Below are 23,276 nucleotides of genomic sequence, written 5' to 3' on the forward strand. Positions count from 1 at the left end.
CTGCATTCCAGATGAAAATCTCAAGATGCACTCGCTAGAAAGCTTTAAGGGTCTTCTGTACTGAGGAAATCCCAGATTATGATTTATAATAACACATCAAATTAGCAAGGTGGCCAGAAATCCTTCCCTTTTGGTGGATTTGGTAAAAAACTAAATAATTACCTTATAAAAGATAGCACCTTTTCCTAGTAGCTAGTTCCTAAATTGTGTCAACTATTCCTTCACAACATCTCCAAAATATGTCACTTTCTCACCTTTCCTTTTTTTTTTTTTGAGACAGTCTCGCTGTCACCCAGGCTGTAATGCAGTGGCATAATCTCGGCTCACTGCAATCTCTGACTCCTGGGTTCAAGTGATTCTCCTCCCTCAGCCTCCCGAGTAGTTGGGACTACAGGCGCCTGCCACCACGCCTGGCTAATTTTTTTGTATTTTTAGTAGAGACAGGGGTTTTGCCATGCTGTTGCTAGGGTGGTCTTGAACTCCTGGGCTCCAGTGATCTGCCCTCCTTGGCCTCCCAAAGTGCTGGGATTACAGGCATGAGCCACCGTGCCTGGCCTCTCATCTTTCCTAATCTAAGTTAAATTACCTTCCTCATCTGTCTTTCATCATTACAACAGAAATTTCAAAAGCCAAAGGAATTCTAACATGATACAGGCATTATAACACTTAAACATCCTTAGGATTTATATGGCTTAGAATTTTAAAAGGGAAAGCAGACAGCAGTAATAACAGCAGAAACTGAATGAGAAAAATTAATAACGTGATTAGGCTGTTTAACTTCTTAAAAATCTCTAAAGCACACTGTAAGGAGCAAGCAGAGTGGCCACTCTGAATCTCTCTTATTTGACTGAGACTTCTCCAAGGGCCGATTTTTTTAAGAGCTCTGGTAGTTTGGGTCAGGCATTTTTGAGCAATACAATGCAATGAACTGCAGACTTCTGATTATCCAGAGCCTACAGACTTGATCTATATTAAGCTTCACAATCTCCCCACCTCTGTTCTCCTATCTTATCCCCCATCTGAAGTGCCCTCTCTCCTCTTTTCCAAACTCCTTACAATTCAGATACAACTACTAGAAACTTGAGTACCACAAATGATAACAAAGGACATAAAACAAGGACATGCACGTCACTTTTGTTGCTCAGGCACTCAGACCACACCAAAAAGCGTGCTCTTGCGTGCTAACAAAACCAGATCAACAAACATGGCATTCAATGTAATTCACCTCCACATCAAATATTTTAAACATCAATCAGAATATTTATACCCACATAATCCTGTAAAAAAACTACTGGGATGAGGGAATCTTGTGAATAATATGTTAAGTCCAATTCCACTTTACTTCATTTTCTTTTCTTTTCTTTTTTTTTTTGAGATGTAGTCTCGCCCTGTTGCCAGGCTGGAGTGCTGTGGCGTGATCTCGTCTCACTGAAACCTCTGACTCCCTAGTTCAAGCAATTCTTCTGCCTCAGGATTCCTGGTTCAAGTGATTCTCCTGCCTCAGCCTCCCAAGTAGGGGGGATTACAGACACGCACTACCAAGCCCAGAAAATTTTTGTATTTTTAGTAGAGATGGGGTTTAACCATGTTGGCCAGGACGGTCTCGATCTCCTGATCTCGTATTCCCACCCGCCTCGGCCTCCCAAAGTGCTGGAATTACAGGCGTGAGCCACCGTGCCCAGCCCTTTATTTTCATTTTAAACACAAAAGAAAAGGAGCAATACTTCTTCTCCAATTACCTGTTGTGTAAGACTGCTGAATGGCCAAATCTGTTGATATCATGGTGGAGATCAGGTCTGGGAAGCACTGACCAGCGGTCACAGGCTAGGAGAAAGAAAAATATATTTTAAAAGGGACTACCATTTCTAATCAATAGGACCTGACATTTTCTTTGGGAAGAATACTACAACAAAGAGAACCTCATAAAACATGCCTCTCAATTTTCTCAGTTACAACATCATTTCTGGGTTAAAATGCAGCAGCAGAGCAACAAGGCATGGAAGAAAGGCGGGATCATACTGCAATTCTAACTAGCAAATGCACCCAAAACCCATGACATCCGAATCACTCACCCGATTGCCTATCAGTTTGATCCACTAGAATGTTGTTGTTGTTGCTTATTTTTTATTTATTTATTTTTTTAGACAGAGTCTTGCTCTGTTGCCCAGGCTGGAGTGCAGTGGTGTGATCTCGGCTCACTGCAAGCTCCACCTCCAAGGTTCACGCCATTCTCCTGCCTCAGCCTCCCAAATAGCTGGGACTACAGGTGCCTGCCACCATGCCTAGCTAATTTTTTGTATTTTTAGTAGAGACAGGGTTTCACCGTGTTAGCCAGGATGGTCTCAATCTCCCGACCTCGTGATCTGCCCGCCTTGGCCTCCCAAAGTGCTGGGATTACAGATGTGAGCCACCATGCCCGGCCAAGAATGTTTTTTAAAGCAAGCAAACTTTACATTCTACAAAGCTTGTATCAGCAAAACATATGGGTTTCATAATTATTTTCCACTCTTTTCTATATTGATTTGCCCAAATTTAGTAAATAAAATGGAAAAATACAGGTGGAAAATGAAATTTCAAAAAATTTAAATGTTACCTAATTTTTAATAGCCCTTTCCTAGATGCCCTAGATTGATTAATTTTCCTCTGTTGTAATCCATACTAGCAACATCTCTTCTGGATCTAATACCAACTGGTGCTGCTATACCATGCCAACCTCACACTCAGTGTCTCACTCTCTGAGCACTAAATATGTGCCGGTCTTTTCTATCTCTGTGTCTCTGCAAAGTGGGTTTCCTCTTGACTGGAGGGTGCTGCCTAACTTCACCTACTTGACACCTACTGTCCCCAAGGATCCAGAGGGGATGGCCCCTCCTCAAGAAAGTGTTCCCTGTTTATCATCACTCTTACCTTCCATGACTTAAACGGTACTCAGAGGTGCTCTCATACATTCTTTTCAGCCAGAAACACCCTGAAGTGCAATTCTATTGTCTGCTCATTTCTCTACCTCTTCCACTTTGAGGCTAAGGGCTTTAAGTTATTCATCTGATCTTCTCAATGTACAAACTGAGTGGCTGGCACACAAATGTCTGTTAAAAACGAATGTCTAACTTGGAATAGTCAAAATCATAGAGACAGACTGTGGAATAGTGGTTGCCAGGCATTGTGGGGAGGAAGAAATGGGACATTATTGTTTAATGGGTATAGAGCTTCAGTTTTACAAGATGAAGAAATTTCTGAAGATGGACGGCAGTGATGGATTTATAAAATTATGAATGTGTTTAATATCACTAAACTAGACATTTAAATATAGTTAGGATGGTAAATTTTATGTGTATTTTACCACAAGCAAAAAAATAATGATTTGTTTAAAATGAACATCTGATAATTTTTTTTTTCTTTTTGAGACGGAGTCTCGCTCTGTCACCCAAGCTGGAGTGCACTGGCCAGATCTCAGCTCACTGCAAGCTCCGCCTCCTGGGTTCATGCCATTCTCCTGCCTCAGCCTCCCGAGTAGCTGGGACTACAGGCGCCCGCCACCTCGCCCGGCTAGTTTTTTGTATTTTTTAGTAGATACGGGGTTTCACCGTGTTAGCCAGGATGGTCTCGATCTCCTGACCTTGTGATCCGCCCACCTCGGCCTCCCAAAGTGCTGGGATTACAGGCTTGAGCCACCGCGCCCAGCCCATCTGATGATTTTTATGAAAGAAATCATCCAGTGTGCATTTGCTTTGCATGAACAAATACTGCCCTCTTCCGGTCTAGTATATTGCTACACCAAGACCATGTGAGAAACCAGTTTTCTAGGGAATGAGATAAAGCTAGTAAGTGAACCAATTTTAACACAATGCTGGTATTTGCAACTATGTAACACTACCAGGTAGGCATAACATTACAAAGGAGAGACTAGACACCTCAACTCAGCCTCAAAAATTAGCATTCAAGCAATTAACAGGAGTGATTTCAAAAAGAATTTAATGTAGAAATAATTTTTATCAGATATGTAACATTAGTCAAATGAATATAAAAAATACCATTTGGACCTCTTTCAAATGGCCTGACCCTTTTTTTGTTGTTGTTGTTGAGACAGAGTCTTGCTTTGTCGCCCAGGATGGAGTGCAGTGGCCGGATCTCAGCTCACTGCAAGCTCCGCCTCCCAGATTTACCCCATTCTCCTGCCTCAGCCTCCCGAGCAGCTGGGACTATAGAAGCCCGCCACCTCACCCGGCAAGTTTTTTGTATTTTTTAGTAGAGACGGGGTTTCACTGGGTTAGCCAGGCCTGACCATTTTTAACTGGCAATATTTTCAGTCTCCTTTTAAATGTTGCTTATAGACAAAAAGACGCCTGAAGCTAAAATGGTTTTGGAAAACTTACCAATGTCATAGGCCATGAAATCTGAAGAGAAGCATTTGGCACCATGGCTCATAGATGTGTCATTGTGTGTGTTTCCTCCAAATACTAGCATGGTTCCACTCACTATTACAGCTGTGTGCAAGTAACGGAAAAATCGGCTGTCCTTAAGAATGGTCCTTTTGAGTTTATTTAGAAATAATAAATACAAGGTTAGTTTTTAAAGAATATTTATGTATCTGCTAATGCAAGCACAACCACTTTATTAACCTCAGACCCAAATGTACAAATCCTTCCAGATTTTTCCCTACATATAAGTAACTTTTTCAACAATAAATATATATAATTTTAAAGACCTGTAAGAATTTTGGTAAAATATATTAAGAACCTTAAACTCTTCATACTAACTCTTCATACTCTGTAGCTATATAATTCTAGTTTCTGGGCAGAAATCATGTGAAATATTGACAGAAGCTTAATGCATAATGGTTTCTTAATAACATAAAAACTAGAAAGAAACCAAAACTTTCACCTGCACAGTCTCAGCATACCCACAAAATGGAGTATTGCACAGCTACTCAAAATGATAATTTTTATGACAGAATATAAAACAGTATCCACAGCAGGGTATCAAATAGGTGAGGAAAAAGAAGAGAAACCATCGCTTTACAATTACATTATTTCATAACTCAAATTTGCTTTACATTTGTTAAAAAAAACTCTAAGCATTTTCTAACCAACCTACTACAGAATTACAGAATAATGCAACAAAATAAATACTAGCTACTTTATTACCCTCTGTTTATTTCCCAATTTCTCTATATATAATGCTGAACAGAATTATCTGCCAGGCATAAAAACAAAAAGATAGCACAATATTTTCTCAACAACTGCCTCTACAGAATTTACACCTTAAAGTGAAAGCTCAAGAAAAAGTACCCACCACATCTGGGTATCCACATGATATCGGTAGAGATCATCTGCAAGCCGGTACTTATTGGCACTGAAAGCCTTGTAGCCACCATGAACATACAGGGCCCTGGTCCTGTGGTCATAAACACTGCTATGGCCGTAACCCCCTTGGACAAGGGCACCCTGGGTGTGTAATATACTCCACGTGTTCTTATCTGGAAAGGAAAAACAGTTAAAGGCAAGCATGGCAGGCTCCTCTCTACTACTGAAAATGTCCAAAGCGCTTAGGGCATGAGAAGGGATTTCAGGAGACCTGATACACATACTTTTTTATCTTTATATTTTTAAAGAAAGTCACCTAAACTTGTAACAAAGCCATGTGGCCTAATTCCAGTCTGTTCTATGTTCTGATGTTCTAATATGCCATGTAAGAAAAGAATTAACTAAATTTAAAACACTCAGGGCCAGGTGAAGTGGCTCACATGTATAATCCCAGCACTTTGGGAGGCTAAGGTGGGAGGATCACTTGAAGCCTGCTGTGTTGGCCAGCCTGGGCAACATAGTAAGATCCCATCTCTACTAAAATTAAAAAATTAGCCAGGAGTGGTGGCACACACCTGTAGTCCCAGCTACTAGGGAGGCTAAGGTGGGAGGATCACTTGAGGGCAGGGCATCAAGGCTGCAGTGAGCTATGATTGTGCCACTGCACTCCAGCCTGTGTGAGAGTGAGATCTTGTCTCAATACATAAAATAAAAAGATCAGATTCCACTCAAATGAACATTTAATTCCCTATAACCTTTGGTGACCAGTATACAGACATATTTTATAGGCCTACTTTTCACAAAATGTTAATTATACCTGGTATTCCTACTGCACAACAACAGATACAATGAAATTTAACCAAAGGAAATATTTTATATTAAGGGTAAATCATACTCCGCTAAATCAATCTCTGAAGGGCTAGGCAAATACTTTTTTTCTTTAATATTTGTTGTTTTGAACCATTTTCTTTTTATTTATTTGAAATACCCAAAGTACTTTGGGTCATCTTTGGCTCCTTACCAAATTGACAGTAAAAAACACATACTACATAGGAGTATCAATAATCTGTATTTCACTGGTAATACATCAACGTTAACTATGTTGGGGTTTGTTTGTTTGTTTGTTTGTTTGGAGACAGAGGCTCACTCTGTTCCTAAGGCTGGAGTGCAGTGGTGCAATCTTGGCTCACTGCAACCTCCATTTCCCGGGTTCAAGCGATTCTCCTGCCTCATCCTCCTGAGTAGCTGGGATTATAGGTGCCCACCACCATGCTGGGCTAATTTTTGTATTTTTAGTACAGATGAGGTTTCACCATGTTGGCGCCAGGCTGGTCTTGAACTCCTGACCTTAGGTGATCCGCCCGCCTCAGCCTCCCAAAGTGCTGGGATTACAGGCATGAGTCACCACGCCCGGGCCCAGTGTTAACTATGTTTCAAGATAAAGTACTGAATCAATATGAGGTTGAACTTTTCTAAACAGTCAAAATAATAAGCTTAGAGGTTTTGAATCTGATGTTCAAAAGGCATCTACTGGAAAAAATATACCTACCCAAATCATATTCCTGCACATTACTTATATATCCATAGAGAGGGCAGTGACCAAAGATGACCAGCATGACCACTCGGCCATTCTTCAGTGTAACAATGTGTGAGGAGTGCCCAACCACTGCATACTGCTCCTTTGCCTTAGGAGTCAACAATACCCATGACTCATTATGAATGTGAAAAACTCTCAACTCATTGGTCACATTCCCAGTTGAATCAATTTTTCCTCCATACATGTAAATTTTATCCTAGGAAAAAAATGCAAACAAAATTTTAAAAAACACTGAAAAGATTAAATCTGAGAACAGAGAAGAACAAAAGCTCAATATTACTTTCAGCTTAAAAAAGATTAGTCAAGAAACTAAAAATATAACTACCCTATGATCCAACAATTTCAATATTGGGTATATATCCAAAAGAATGGAAATGAACATATCAAAGAGATATCTGCACTCCCATGTTAATTGCAGCACAATTCACAATAGCCAAAACATGGAATTAATGTAAATGTCTATCAATGGATAATCAGATAAAGAAAATGCGGTGTATATATACACAATGGAGCATTATTCAGCTGTTAAAAAGAATGACATTCAGTCATTTTGTAGCAACATGGATTGAACTGGAGAGCATTATGTTAAGTAAAATAAGCCAAGCACAGAGAGACAAATATCACATTATTAATCATATGTGGGAGCTAAAAAAGTGGATCTCATGAAGATGGAGAATAGACTGGTGGTTACCAGAGGCTGGCAGGCTGGCGGGGGAGAATGAAGAAGGAAAAGAAGAATGTAAATGTATTTATTACCACCAAAATGTACACTTAAAAATGGTAAAGATGGTATCATTATATATGTATATTTTACCTCAATAAAAAATAAATTAAAAAAATTTTAAGGGTTAGCAAAGGGCACCTTTCAGTGAATTACTAGGAAAAGGACAAAAAAAGGAAAAGGGAAATAAAACTAATCATATTTTACATCTCTAATATTTTACCAGTTTTCTTGGACTTCCTCACATGAATCTTTTACAGTATAAAAGGATTTGGAAAAATAAAGTTGCCTCATCCTACCATCTATCTACAAAAATGAGGAAATGAAAATGTTTATTCAGCCACATTACAACGTAGCTATTCTAGGCTAAACTTGCTTATGAGAATAAAAGCTAATCTACACTTTTTAATCTACATCTTTAACCATTTAGTGCCATAATTATAACACCCCATTACAGTTTGAAGCCATTAGAATCTCGAGTTAGAAAAGTTTCCATTTTAATTTCTACTTATAACTTAGGCAATTTTATAATGCCCCCAACAAAAAGTTTTCCCCAATTAAAAACCAACACTGAGGTAGCTTTTCAACTATGTAATACATGAAGTAACTGAGGAAAACTTAGTTTCTTGCTTAGCACAGAGCAGAGATACTTTACCTTGTATAATGCCAAAGAATGACCATATCTAACAACCACATTGTTCACAGAACGGTTTAGTGGAAGCCACTCCCTAGAAGCAAGGTCATACCTACAAAACAAACAGATCACATTTTCAGCCAACTAATAAGACAGAACATCTCATACTATTTTATTTGTGATATAATCCACTTTGGAGATGCTTACTAAATCTACCATGGATATAGGGGGGCACTTGTCACCTTCACAAATAAACCTGACACCTGGGTCCACTGGACAAGTGATAACTTGGGAAAAGGAGCTGGACTATAAAATCCTGGGAAAAGAAAGGAATACAAACCTACTGGAAGGTTCTAGCACTTCCTGAAAACCCCTTCTATAAACAGTCTAAATCATTTAAAGGTTGTACTGTACTCAAGGGACTCAAAATTTTATTACAATAACTTTTATTTAATCATGAGAAACTAAAGATAGGTACCAAAAAAGGAATGATAAGTAAAAGAAAATTACTAATCTTTCCTTTTCTTTACATAATTGACTAAAAATACATTTTCAAAAGCCAGAATACCATTATAGCATTTCACTTGTACTATGAATATAAAGACCTTAAAATACAAAAATGCCAAAAAGAAAATAATTTATAATCCTGCCATGCAATTTATACTTATTCATGCGTTATTGAAGAATCACATTCAATATCTTAAAGTACTCACTTTTGAGTTTTTGCTTTTGAGAAAAACTCTACTGTTTTTATAAAAAGCATACATGTTCATTATAAAGAATGTAACCAATACAAAGAATAAAGAGCCAAAAGTTTTTTAAAAAGTTTCCACATTCCATGATTTAGAAATAAATATCATTAATACTAAGTAAACATCATTCCAGACATCTTTCTACACATATAAGAGGATAATGTTAATAGTTAATTTTAATTATTTTCATAAAATAGAAAAAAATAAACCAAAAAGAAATAAATGATATTGCTATACCTTAAGTAAATGTTTCTTTTCTATAAAAGTTTACCTGGATATTCCAAGTACTTAAAACATTTTGAAAAACATTATCATATATAAGCACAAAGGTATAAGAAAGTTTGTCACAATGGCAAAAAAGGAATGCAAATAAATGTCCATCCACTGAAAATCAACAAATAAATGGTAATATACACAGATAGATAACATAAAGAATAAGTATACAGAATGAAAAATATACTCCAGCAACATATGTCAACATAAATCTCAAAACAATGTTAAGCTAAAATAGCACACTGCAAAATATTGTTTCTATAAAGACTAAAAACAGAAAATTTATTAATTCTACTTATACTTTCATATATATATAATGTATAACATATATGTAAAGTATAACATATATATGAAAGTATGAACTGATACCAAAATCAGGATACAGGTTATCTCTGGGACTTTGGAGGGACATACAAGGGACTTCAACTGTGTTAGCAGTGTTTTATTTTCTAACCTGGTGGTGAACCCATTGGTGTTATTTTTCTCTAAGCCTTTCTTTTTATCCTAAATATTTTATACACGATCTGAAGCAAATATAACAAATGGTGACAACTATTAAATATAAATTGCATATAAATTGGCACCAACTATTATTTTACATATGTTTGGAATATTACACACTTAAAAATACATGAAAAATTATTTAGAGGTTGAATTTAAAGTTATATGCAATTTATTTTTGTACAGAATTCACTAACTTCTTGCTTTAAAAGCTGAAAAATCTTAGCATTCACATTTCCTCTCATTTCTTCTTCCAATTTTTATTATAAAATTTTTACAATGTCCAAGTCCTTAACATTTGCACTACAATTGGTAAAAGTAATTCCATAGTTACTTAGTCCTGAATTTTAGCTGAATCAATCTCCTAATAGTCCCTTTACCACAACCTCTCTTTCTTGAGCTCTTCAATTCTCCTCTGGATTTCACTGTCAAGTGGGTTTTTGTTTTGTTTTGTTTTGTTTAAGTAGAGCTCATAGTACTCTTTCCCTGAATTCACTCCTGTTTGAGAATATCCACCTTCCAGGTTTACAGCAGAATGACACCTTGGCTGGGTATACTATTCTTGGACCATCCTTTTTTTCCTCCAGAACCTTGCAGATGTTGCTCCCTTGAACACTACTGGTATTGAAAATGTTGCTATGGAGAAGTCTGTGGCCAGCTTATTTCCCTCTTTTTTCATGGTTTGCTTTTCTGCCTGGAAGCCTGAAGAAGTGTGAATCATTCTCATTCTCTCTTCTTCTCTGCCTACCCGCAACCTCTATTTTTTTATGACATGATATTGTATTTTACTTCAAATAGAAATAAATCCATCCAGGAATATGTTTTTATAAAATGGACTGCATACCACTGCAAAGCTTCTGTGGAATTCTGGCTATGAAAGGTGACTCCCGAGGACTCATATAGCTTCCGACTACACATATAGACCTTACGTTCAAGCCAGAGGCTTATTTCTGTAAGTTTAAAATAAAGGAAAGAAACAGAGGAAGCACAGAAACAGGTCTCCACATTTCTGTCAAAGGGCACAGAGAGTGCCCAATCTGTCTCTTAATGTATTTTGCTCCTCTTCTGTCAACAAGTCAGACCAAGAGCTTGTCAGAAACACTTAGGTGCTGGCAGGTCCCCAAAATCTGGCTAAGGTGAACTGCCAAAAGACACTTAAACAACATGCTAATCATCTCTCAACACAGAGAAAAAAAAATAAGACAAGAACAATAATACTGATGCAATAAAACATAAATTCCAAGTACCAGATAAATGCTCCTTCTGGGAACTGAATCCAAGATAACAAAGACAGATTCCAGGAATTCAGAAAAAGATGTCTTCCACAGAGTGACAGCACCTCCCTTGACCCCTCTAGGATGGCTGGCAAGCCAATGACCATCATGTACCATAGGGTACAGGTTTCAAACTCCATAATAGACTGGTAACCCAATCAGGCCACCTAAAGACCAAGGCAAAGGCTCTGTGGAGACTAGACATGACCCCAGCCAGCAGACGGCACAAAACTACCTGAGGCTTCCCAAATAATAATTTGTCCTTTACCCCAAAAGTTCAATGACTTTATTTTTCTTGGATACACTCCAAGCACAAAAAGTTCAATAACTTGATCAAATCAGGTTTTGTCATTGAGAAACTACAGAATTTTTCTGAAACGCCTTGTGCTGTTTCAACCCATCTGTTAACGTGTGTTAGGTACTTTTCTTCAGTGACAGCAATTATAGTTCTATTTGATCACCTGTCCTTCATGTGTTTTTGCTTTTCTGTTTTTTTCCCCAATGTATTACACAATTATCTCAACCTGTCAGTAATTAAATTTTCATTCTAATTTTTGCTGCATCTAATTTATTCGTATTTCTTTAGGCCTACAACCTCCCAATTCTTCTGTTACTATCATCTTCTTGTCTTCTAGCTTGTTTTTCTGAATTCAAATTCTTATTAAGTTGATCTGCAGCACGAAGCAGTTGGAAGGAATCTCCTTCTACTCCTTGAAGCTGCTTTTCTTTCATGATGGGTTCTTGTTAGATTTTATAGGCTGCAGTCTTTCTTCCTCTTTATTTTTTCATCATAGAATATTTGCACTAGCTACAATGCCATTTCTTTCATCTTGTTTGAGGTTAGACATAGCTCTCCAGACATTTTATTTGCAAAGTGTGGGTGATTTCTTAGTTCTGTTCTCACTTTATCTAAGACAAGTTTATCGAATTTCCATCCTTTCCATAGCTTTAGTGTGAGGGCTGGTATTTTATGTTCTATCTACTCTTCTGAAGTCTAAGGAAATGTTGGGGCTCAGATGAGAGGGTGTGCAGCCGGTTAGAATAAAATATCCAGACTCTCCTCTCCTCTGAGATTTTGTTTGTAGTCTACCACAGTGCTCAGATCATATTCTAATTTAAATAGAAGCCCTGAGTTCTGGGTAGGGAATCAGCCACTTGGTCAATTTCTCCCCTTTTCACCTGATGCGCCCCAGCAACTATGTCTCCTACTCTTTAGTTACAGTCAAAAACAGTAATGCTCACTCAGTTTGCTCCCTTCTAGATTTTGGGCTATCACTGAGAATTATCAGAATCTCCCCCAGTGTTGTTTCCGTGGGGTATGTAAGAGGTCAGGTCACACTTGGTGTTCCATGAGTCTGCTTTCACATTTATTGGATTCGGTGATGTTATTTTGCTTATTTGGTGGATGGCTGATCGATTTATTATTATTTTTTTAAACTTAAGAAAAAAAAAAAAAACTCTCTTCTGCTCCAGAGAAAGAAATTTGGTAATAAAGTTTCAACTGCCAATCTTAATCCAGGGTACCAAGACCACTTATTTCACAAGAGGACCATTGGGTAACAAAAGGGGAACTGCTTTTTAATGCAACTAAAAAGTTTTGCATTAACAGAAATGTGAGGAAAATGGACAGTAAGAGCAATTCCTAAAATACTTTCATGTAAGAGGATAAATGACTATAAAATCTGTAATCTGGCCGGGCACAGTGGCTCACGACTGTAATCCCAGCACTTTGGGAGGTCGAGGCAGGCGGATCACGAGGTCAGGAGATTGAGACCATCCTGGCTAACATGATGAAACACCAACTCTACTAAAAATACAAAAAATTAGCCAGGCGTGGTGGCAGGCGCCTGTAGTCCGAGCTACTCAGGAGGCTGAGGCAGGAGAATGGTGTGAACCCAGGAGGCAGAGCTTGCAGTGAGCCGAGATTGTGCCACCACGCTCCAGCCTGGGCGACAGAGCAAGACTCCGTCTCAAAAAAAAAAAAAAAAAAAAAAATCTAAGTTCCAGAAACACTACTTCTAAAATGAATCACTAAATTAACTTTTCATGAAAGTTCATTATTTAGAACTATGCTAATATTTACATGAAACCAATAAAGCTGTAGAAAATCATGTTTTGATCAAGTAGAAAAAAAAATTTATGATCCAAAAAACAATGTGGCTCATGAAGTATGTCAGTCAAAAAAAAGTAATAGGTGATATTAATATTTCCAGGAATAGATGTTTGTGAAGGAAATAAATCATTTACTCTCCCGTTTATTTGATAAATACTTATCTGAGTACCTTCTATGAGCTAAGCTCTGAGTGCAGTGAGTAAACAAGGTCCCTAACCTTGAAGAACTTCACAAAGCCAGACAATGAGGAAGTACAACAGCGTGCACTGACGTAACCAAAAATCACGAACAATGCCATAAAGAAAATGAGGACTATAAAAAAGAACAACAGGGAGAAATGTCTGAACTGGATGGTCAGAGATGATCTCTCTGTGGGAAAACCATACTGAGATCTAAAGGGTGAGAAGACACCAGCCCTGAGGCGCAATAGCAGGAACAGTCTAGACCAAGGGAATGGCAAACGCACAGGCTCTTAAGGTAATGATGTACACTGTACGTTTCGGGTAAGAAAGCAGGCTGGTGGAGCAGGAGTGCTGTGAATGATGGCAGGATAGGAAAAGACTGAGTCTGGGAAGGTAAACAGTGGTCACATCATGCAGGGCCTTAAGTCCAAAGGCAAGACACTGATGGGTTTTAAGAAGGTAGTAAATGATACTATTTATGTTGTTAAATGGCACCCCAGATCATGTTTAGCAATTTGATTAATAGGAATAAATGGAAATGAAATATCAAATCAAATAGATTTGATAGAAATCTACTGCTGAAGACTAAGTAAGAGATAATAACAGGCTGTACATAAAGATAAAAGAATAAATATGACATGTATTTGGTGACAGAGTTGAGGGGGCTTAATATGAAATTACGGTATGAGAAGGAGAACATACGGAAATATCTAAAGACTCCCATTTCCTGCGTCAAGAGAGAGGGAGGATGCTAGGGTAAAATCACATAATGGTAAATATGCGCCTTTCATAACATCTAGTATAACAGCAGAAGGCATAATCACTTTCATGCCTTTAATTTTACCTTCTCTTCTCATGGTGGCAGCACTAGAGGTGATCAGATTTGGGATAGATTCTAAAGGTAGAGCTAACAAGATTTGACCTATCGTGTCAGACAGACACTGGGGTAGTCCTCATGATCTCCACCTCCTGGTATTCATACCCATGTATAATCCCCTCCCCTAGGAGGCAAACAGGATCTATGACTTGCTTTTAACCAACAGAATATGGCAAAGATGATAGGATATCATTTCTGTGACATCCATCCTGCTAGCAGACTCAGTCTAGAGACTCTCCTTGCAGCCTGATGAATTAAGCAGCTATACTGGTGAAGCCCAGCTGACAAGAAACTAGGTGGCCTCTAGGAACTGAGGTAAGCTCTAGGAGCTGAAGGCAGCCTCCGTAAATTGAGGACAGCCTCAAGTCAATAGCCAGCAGAAAGCTGGGACCCTCAGTTTTATAACCACAAGGAAATTGACTCTGCCAGCAACCTGAGCGAGCTTGGAAATGAATTCTTCCTCACTCAGGCCTCTAGATGAGAATGCAGGCCAGCTGACAACTTGACTACAGAGGACTCCTAACCATCCAAAATGGTGATAATAAATGCAAATTGATTTAAGCTGCTAAGTTTGTCGTAATTTGTTATGTAGCAAGAGATAACTAATAAATATACTAATATGGGGTGTTAAGAAACAAGAAGTCGCAGATGACCCAAGATTTCTGCCTTAAGTAAATAGAAGGATGGAGTGGCCATTAACTGAGATAGGGACATCTGGGGGAAGAGCAGCCTTGAGAAAAAGATGAGTGTGGGACATGCTGAGCACTAGATGCCTAGTACACAGACAGAAGGTTGAGACGTCAATTAAAGAGCTGGAGATAGGGGCTCAGATAAAAAGTCTAGGCTGCAAATACAAATTTGGGAGTCACCAAGTATAAAAGGCCAAGATACTATATGAGGTCACCAAAAGAGTGACAGCACAGCAATGGACCAAGGGTTAAGCCCTGGTCTGAAATCATTCAGAAGTCAGTCAGTTGAAGAGAAACCAGCTAAAGAGGCTGAGAAGGAATACGGAATTAAAAAAATTATCAAGGGGATGTGGCATCCTGGAAGTCAACTAAAGAAAGTGTTTAAAAGAGGAGGGAAGGATTAACTACATCAAATGTTGGTGCCAGATCAAGTAAGATGAGAACAAACAATGGAAAATAAAAAATTCAGCTCCTAAGTCACACTAGCCATCTTTCAGGTGTGAAATAACTACATGTGGCCAGTGACACGACAGGGTAATACAGAACTTTTGCATCATGCCCGAAACTTCTATGAGACAGCACTGATCTACAGAAGACGATAAAGGGGCACAGATGTAGGTGAAGGGGAAATGTGGTGGCAGGAGTTTGTGGAAATAGTTTTCTGACCTTTATCTTTCAGAAGAGAAGCAGGAAGCAAGGCCATTAACTGAGAATGAAAACAGAAGAAAAGGTGGTAGGAATTTGAAAATGAAAAGAAGATATTAGAGTTAAGAAGGAGAACAGGAGAGGGAGAGAGAAAGAATCAATGAACTATGGACCCATGTGGAGATCAAAGACTATTAGGGTATTAGAGAGAAAGATGTGAAAAGATTGGAAAGTGTCTCAGGTAAGATTTCCTGCAAGCAGAGCTGGAGATGGGGATTCCTGTACAAGTGATTTACTGAGGGAATGCTCTCTTGACAAACATCAGGAAGTGAGATAAGCAAGGCAGCAGGAAGAAGGAGAGGATAAGCAAAAAGGTGGTCTCAGCTGAAGTATAGCTTTTGCCTGATCCCAAGGGGAGCCCTGGAACATGAATTTTCCCATGTAGAAGCAGGGTCAGACTCACGTACCTCCACCCAGCCAGCCAGTCAGTGGCTGGGGGCCAGGGTGACCATCCCATTTCATCCAGTACTGAGGGGTTTCTTGGGACACAAGACTCAGTGCTAAAACTGGGAGAGTTCCAGTTAAACTGGTTGGTCACTATACTAGGGGCTATCCTGGTGGTAGAGCATAGTATTCTAGGTGTTCCTGGGTAAGACAGCTCCAATCTGCTGAGAGAGGTCAGCTATGAACTGACAACAGCCAAATTGCACCGCATCAGGTAACTGTGTGCACCAGCCAGGTAAAAATAAAGAGATTTAGGCAAGGCACCAACAGTGTCCACCACAGAAGGGGGGTAGAATGTGGAACGTTTAGAATGAGATTATAGAGGGGCTGCAGTTATTGACAATGACACAGTCTAGGAGGTGCCCACACAAATGACTTGCTGAGGTAGAGTCTGGAAAGACAGCATGAGCCCCTGAACAGCTCTGGGGCTTCCTCTGGGTTGTCCAGCCAAGAAAGAATAGAGACTGACAGCTCTCTTTCCCCCAGAGGGAAGGGGGATGTGTAAGAAAAGCTCTGTAGAGATCCAATTTTCTATGAGATCTCTGGGTGCCACCTGTGCCACTCCCAGTGCTGGGAAACAGTTCTTCTGATGAAAACCATGAAAATGCCTAAAATCTGTATACCTAAAAACTGTAATAATATGTGACTTTAAACTCATATTCAGGAAAGCATTTGTGTTCCAGGCAAAGAAAATAGTTTGAATCTATGTATGGGGAAAGAAAAGAATCTGGAGGAAGACTACTAACCTGACCTGACCATTGCAGGAGTCTCATCAGAAATTAAAGGGCTTGAACTAAGGCAGCAGCAATGGGAATAGAGATTGGGCCAGTTCAATCCTACACAAAAAGAACAAAGCTGGAGGTATCAGGTTACCAGACTTCAAACTATACTACTGGGCTACAGTAACAATAACAGCATGGCACTAGTACAAAAACAGATACACAGACCAATGGAACAGAATAGAGTCCAGAAATAAGGCTCTACACCTACAACCATCTGATCTTCAACCTCTGTCTCCCAGGTTCAAGCAATTCGCCTGCCTCAGCCTCCTGAGCAGCTGGGACTACAGGTGCCCGCCACCATGTCTGGCTAATTTTTGTGTTTTTAGTAGGGATGGGGTTTTATCATGTTGGCCAGGCTGGTCTCAAACTCCTGATCTCAAGTGGTCCACCCACTGAAAGTGCTGGGGTTATAGGCATGAGCCACTGTGCCCAGTCTGACCAAGTTTTATTACAGAATTTGCTTGTGTTTCTTTGATTTTGCTAGACCAGTTGTACAATGTGTTTTAACGACTATGGGGGGATGCAGAAACTAGGCCACCGCTGCCGTATTTCCAGAATCCCTTAATGAACAGATGCTGGTTTTTTGGACAATCTTCATTAATAGAAAATGCCTAGAAAAAAGTTCCAGGTAATAAAATCAGCAAGATTAAATTTATAAATTATTTTCTACAAGTCCACCTCCACAGCTAATTCTACTATGACAACAGATATTCTCCCTTCAAAATGAGCAGCATGGGATCAGCAAACAGACTTTGAACCCTGGGATGTATTAGACAATGGTATAATTTCCACTAGCAAACTATAAATTCGAACCATTTGACCTTGGAACTATTAATTAAATTAAAAGATAAAGTAATCCCCCACTTATATAGAACTTACTACAAAACTTAAAGCAAAACATCAGAGACAGTATTTGAAAAACATGAATGGTATCATGACAATGAATTTTTTGTAGCATTCAATTTTAAAAACTCAACATATGTCAAAACAATTTGAAAGACTACTACCAAAATATTAACAGGGATTTTCCTTAGGTAGTAGAATTACTGGTGATTTATTTTTGCTTATCTGTGCTTTATAAATTTTCAAAATAAAAAACTAAGCTTCTTGCAAAAATGTTTAAAACAACTTACGCTAGAACCATGTTGTAATCTGAGTGGTTGAACATATATCCTCCAACAACCCACATAATGTTTCCATTGACCACAGCTTTATGAGATGCTCTGGGGAGCTTTAAGTTAGAATATTCCTCTCGAGTCCAAAATGACTGGTTAGCCGGTACAGGAACTGAACATCCAGGACCTAATAAAAACATAATGAATTAGCTTCACAAAATACAGCTTTAAAGCTTACTGCATTTCAAGTTTTAATCATCTAAATATAACATTTAAATAATAGTCTTTCCTTTAGCATTTAAATATCAGACAAATCCTTTAATTTGTTATTTTAATTTATTCAGGGCATTGACCAAGGGTAAATCACATACTTTCTAATGATGACTTGACTAGATCCAGGTTAGAGTTTTTTTGGTAATGAAATACCTGCTTAAGCAACTCTCAGGAGAAAGCCCAGATAAATAAATAATTAATTCACATGAAAAATCTTAAAGATAACATATATAGTTATCCTTCAATATCCACAGGGGATTGGTTCCAGGACCCCCTTGGTACCAAAATCCACAGATGCTCAAAGTCCCTAATTTATAACTAGTGGTGTAGCACTTGCATATAACCTACACACATCCTGCCATATACTCTAACTCACGTCTAGATTACTTATAATACTTAACACAATATAAATGCTATGTAAATGGTTTTCATATGTGTATATTTTATTTGTATTATCTTTTTTTTTTGAGATGGAATCTCACTCACTCTGTTACCCATGTTGGAGTGCAGTGGTATGATCTCGGCCCACTGCAACCTCCGCCTCCAGGGTTCAAGATATTTTCCTGCCTCAGCCTCCTGAGTAGCTGGGATTACAGGTGCCTGCCACCACGGCCAGCTAAAGTTTTGTATTTTTTAGTACAGACAGGGTTTCACCATGTTGGCCAAGCTGGTCTCGAACTCCTGACCTTAGGTGAGCCACCTGCCTTGGCCTCCCAAAGTGCTGGGATTATAGGCGTGAGCCACCATGCCCAGCCCGTATTATCTTTTTTTTATATATATTTTTAAATTATATTTTCTGAATATTTTCTACACACGGTTGTTTGAAACTGCAGATGCAGAATTTGTGGATATGGACAAATAAGTGTGATAACTAGACCTGGGAGCAATCATACAAACTATCCATCTTCTGGTAAATCAAGAAACTTAAACAAACTGAAGAGACAGACTCCATTCTTGGGAGGTTTGGCTTCTGCTGCAATATTTGCACAATGGTAGATACTGAAATGCTTCAATTATTAACTCTACAATGTCAGCCAAACCCAACAAACTAAGGTATTTAAACAAGCATATTTCCTTTCAAAACGAAAAGGTTCTGAGGAAGGGGTAAGTTTACAAGGAAAATCACGAAATTAATAACAGTTACTATCACTCACCCCTTAAAGAATTCCCTAAAGCTTCTTTAATTATTTCTGTAGATAATACTATTCGCTAATTCCTTTAATATTCTAATATATAACTGATTCCAATTTTCTCCGAACTTAAGAGTGTGTTTCTGAGGAAATATCATTATTGTCAGCTCTTGTCCGACCTCCCAGCTTGGCTCTCTGCTACATCCTTTTATGACCGAGTCCAAGTTCTTCAACTTTCACAAACAGGTTACAAAAAACAGCCTACCCTCCATAATTCTAGAGACCACGACCACACATCTATGAAATTGAAATTCATAAGCAGCTGGATAGAGGGATGTTTCAAGCTTAAATGTTACCTGGTATTTGAGTAATATAAACTATATAGGTGCTAAGAATAAAGTCAATCTATTTATTTAGCTGGGAATGTTCTATAAATGGAAGAAAAAGTAAAAATGAAAGAAGCTCCTACCCTGCCAGCCTGAGAAGCAGGAGCATCCTCTGACATCACTTGAATTGCAGATGCCTCGACGAGGAGAACCACAGTTGTCTGTACAGTGAGGAATGTCACATGCTTCACCTTTCCAGTTTTCAGAACATTCACATTCAACAGTATTACTGTTATTACTGATCTTACACTCTCCTTGGCCTGAGCAGTTATTCGGACACCTGTCAAAACTGTGAAAATAGCAGGGAAAATTACATTAACAGAACACAACACAACACTTCGATTAACTTAGCAGAACTTTCTCCCACACAGGTTTAAGAATCTCACTGTCGCACTTTGGGAGGCCGAGACGGGCGGATCACAAGGTCAGGAGATCGAGACCATCCTGGCTAACACAGTGAAACCCCCTCTCTACTAAAAATACAAAAACTAGCCGGGCGAGGTGGCAGGCGCCTGTAGTCCCAGCTACTCGGGAGGCTGAGGCAGGAGAATGGCGTAAACCCGGGAGGCGGAGCTTGCAGTGAGCTGAGATCCGGCCACTGCACTCCAGTCCGGGCGACAGAGCGAGACTCCGCCTCAAAAAAAAAAAAAAAAAAAAAAAAAAAAAAAAAAAAAAAAGAATCTCACTGTCTCAGTTCATTCACAAGCATAACTTCAGTACTTAAAGATTCAGTCCAAATGGGTTTGCTCAACACTGCATAGCTAGAGCCTGAGGTACAAGTAATGAAATCAAATCAACCCTGCTGGATTCTCATAATAAGAGGATAAGAATAAATAACTCATAAAGTCAAAGAAATTACAAAGAGGGAGGAGATTTTTGCAGAACTGTCAGCTCCTCAAGGGTGGGAGGATTATCCTACTCTTCTTAGTAGCCTGCTAATGATAAGCTTTACAGAATTGCTGAATTCATGGTTGGAAGTTTGGGAAGGAAAAGAATAAAACAAACTGCCAACAATAAACCACCATCCTAATGGTACATACTCCTCTGTATAGTCTCTGAAAATTTGTATATAATAGAATTTAAGGTTACTGCCCAGATTGGTATATTTAAAATTCCTTAGTAATTTTATCTACTCATTTCAGATGGAAGAAGGCAGGCTACTTTAACTTAATGTAAGAATTGAACTATGGCCAGGCGCAGTGGCTCACAACTATAATCTCAACACTTTGGGAGGCAGAGGCAGAAGAATCACGGTCAGGAGTTTGAGACCAGCCTGGCCAATATGGTGAAACCCCGTCTTTACTAAATATACAAAAAATTATCTGGGCATAGTAGCGGGTGCCTGTAATCCCAGTTACTCAGGAGGCTGAGGCAGGAGAATTGCTTGAACCCAGGAGGTGAAGGTTGCAGTGAGCCGAGATCGTGCCACTGCACTCCAACCCGGATGACAGTTAGACTCTGTCTCAAAAAAAAAAAAAAAAAAAAAAAGAATTGAACTATAATGCATCCCATAATAACATAAGATACTTGTACTGACAGTGCTTTGAAACAATATAATTCAGAATTTAAAAGGGGGGGATAAATGGGCTATCAAGGTACTTTAATGATACAGATTTCTCCTACTATTGAGTACATGACAACTACTAATATTTGTTGAGCTGTACTTTGTAAAATTCCAATGTTTTTGTCCATTAGCAGAAAAGTCCCCCTCTTCTAGAAGTTCAACAGCAGCAACACCTGGGTTTAAATTGTGTTCCCACCACTTACTTTGACAATCTACTTAACCTTTTCCTGTCAGTTTCCTCAATTATAAATGAGTAGAAAAACAGAGCCCAGACCTCAATGAATTTATAGAAAAATTTTAAATGAGAAAATCCATGTAAACTGCCTGATGCTATGCCTGGCACACTGTAAGCTCTCAATCTATATTAGCCATTATTGTTGTAAAAACATAGTAGATAGTCTCCTGAATGAAACCACAAATACTAGACTTAAGAATCTTACCTGTAAGTAATATTAAATCCAGTCAAATTATAAGCAGCATCACTAAAAAAATGCAGCAGGACATAACCTGATGTGGCAACAACCTCAGGGACAGTCTCATTGCCATCTCTCTCAGGAACAATGAGGCCACTGAAATGAAAACACACTTCTTATAGAGGGAAGCACAAGCACAGACATGTCAAATTGTAGCAGACACAAATTAAAAACAAATCCATCCTTATAATTTAAAAACCACATCCAGGAAGAGAGGCAAATTCCTGTGATAAATACATAGGGCTACCCTATTAGTTCTGGATCCTTGAGGAACAGATCTGAATCTTTTGCTAGGCTTCCTTTATTCTGAGTTGTATTTCTAATGAGATTTGAAATCAACGGCCCTATTCTTTTTCTTATAAAACTTTTTATAGTGCTTCTTTGAAAAAATAAACTTCCACAATCACATAAAGTAACAAATTTTATGAGTGATGAATACTACACATATATTGCTGAAAGACATGAGTTCTTTTTGTTTGTTTGCTTGTTTGTTTGTTTGTTTGTTGAGATGGAGTCTCGCTCTGTCGCCCAGGCTGGAGTGCAGTGGCACGATCTCCACTCACTACAAGCTCCGCTTCCTGGGTTCACACCATTCTCCTGCCTCAGCCTCCCGTGTAGCTGGGACTACAGGCACCCGCCACCACACCCAGCTAATTTTTTTTTTTTAATGTATTTTTTTTAGTAGAGACGGGGTTTCACCGTGTTAGCCAGGATGGTCTTGATCTCCTGACCTCGTGATCCGCCCGTCTCGGCCTCCCAAAGTGCTGGGATTACAGGCGTGAGCCATCGCGCCCGGCCTGTTTGTTTGTTTTGAGACAGAGTTTTGCTCTTGTTGCCCGGGCTACAGTGCAGTGGCGCAATCTCAGCGCAACCTCTGTGTCCCGGAGTTCAAGCAATTCTCCTGCATCAGTCTCCTGAGTAGCTGGGATTACAGGTGCCCGCCACCATGTCCAGCTAATTTTTTTATTATTTTTAGTAGAGACAGCGTTTCATCATGTAGGTCAGGCTGGTCTCGAACTCCTGACCTCAGGTGATCCACCCACCTCGGCCTCCCAAAACGCAGGGATTACGGGCGTTGAGCCACAGCACCCAAGATATTTTATATAAAATATTTATATAAGAATATGAAGAAGCTAAACAAACACCCATAACTCCAATACTGTTAGCACTCTAATGCATTTTCTTAGCCTAATTGATGTTATTTACATTGTATATTCTATTTTACAAATAAAACATATCCATTTTCTATATCATTAAAAGCTCCCTAGGTTCTCCTTAGGACCTCACTCACAACCCAGCACATAATAGATTCTAAATGTTTGTTGTGTGACTGGTATAAAAAAAAAAACAAAAAAACAAAAACAAAAACAAAACACTTACTGAGTAAAAAGGTCTAAATGATGCCTTTAAGACTCTAGAGCCATAATACCAACTTGCTTTCCAGAAGAGATACGTAACTTGAAATCGTATCAATACAGAATGAAGGGT

General features: G+C 38.9%; 1 protein-coding gene across 4 annotated transcripts in view; it reads right to left on the reverse strand.

The window, feature by feature from the left end:
- ATRN (attractin) overlaps positions 1-23,276 on the reverse strand; it is a 177,911-nt gene that overhangs the window by 89,820 nt on the left and 64,815 nt on the right. For all 4 annotated transcript variants that reach the window (XM_030914898.1, XM_030914901.1, XM_030914899.1 and 1 more), the window contains exons 4-11: positions 21,756-21,884; positions 19,835-20,040; positions 17,981-18,149; positions 8,277-8,367; positions 6,853-7,096; positions 5,293-5,476; positions 4,374-4,528; positions 1,740-1,824 (exon numbers count right to left, since the gene is read on the reverse strand). In XM_030914898.1, coding sequence (XP_030770758.1) covers positions 1,740-1,824; positions 4,374-4,528; positions 5,293-5,476; positions 6,853-7,096; positions 8,277-8,367; positions 17,981-18,149; positions 19,835-20,040; positions 21,756-21,884 — 1,263 coding nt within the window. The remainder of the gene's footprint in view (positions 1-1,739; positions 1,825-4,373; positions 4,529-5,292; positions 5,477-6,852; positions 7,097-8,276; positions 8,368-17,980; positions 18,150-19,834; positions 20,041-21,755; positions 21,885-23,276) is intronic.

Source organism: Rhinopithecus roxellana, chromosome 13 (assembly GCF_007565055.1).
Source record: "Rhinopithecus roxellana isolate Shanxi Qingling chromosome 13, ASM756505v1, whole genome shotgun sequence".
Taxonomy (NCBI): domain Eukaryota; kingdom Metazoa; phylum Chordata; class Mammalia; order Primates; family Cercopithecidae; genus Rhinopithecus; species Rhinopithecus roxellana.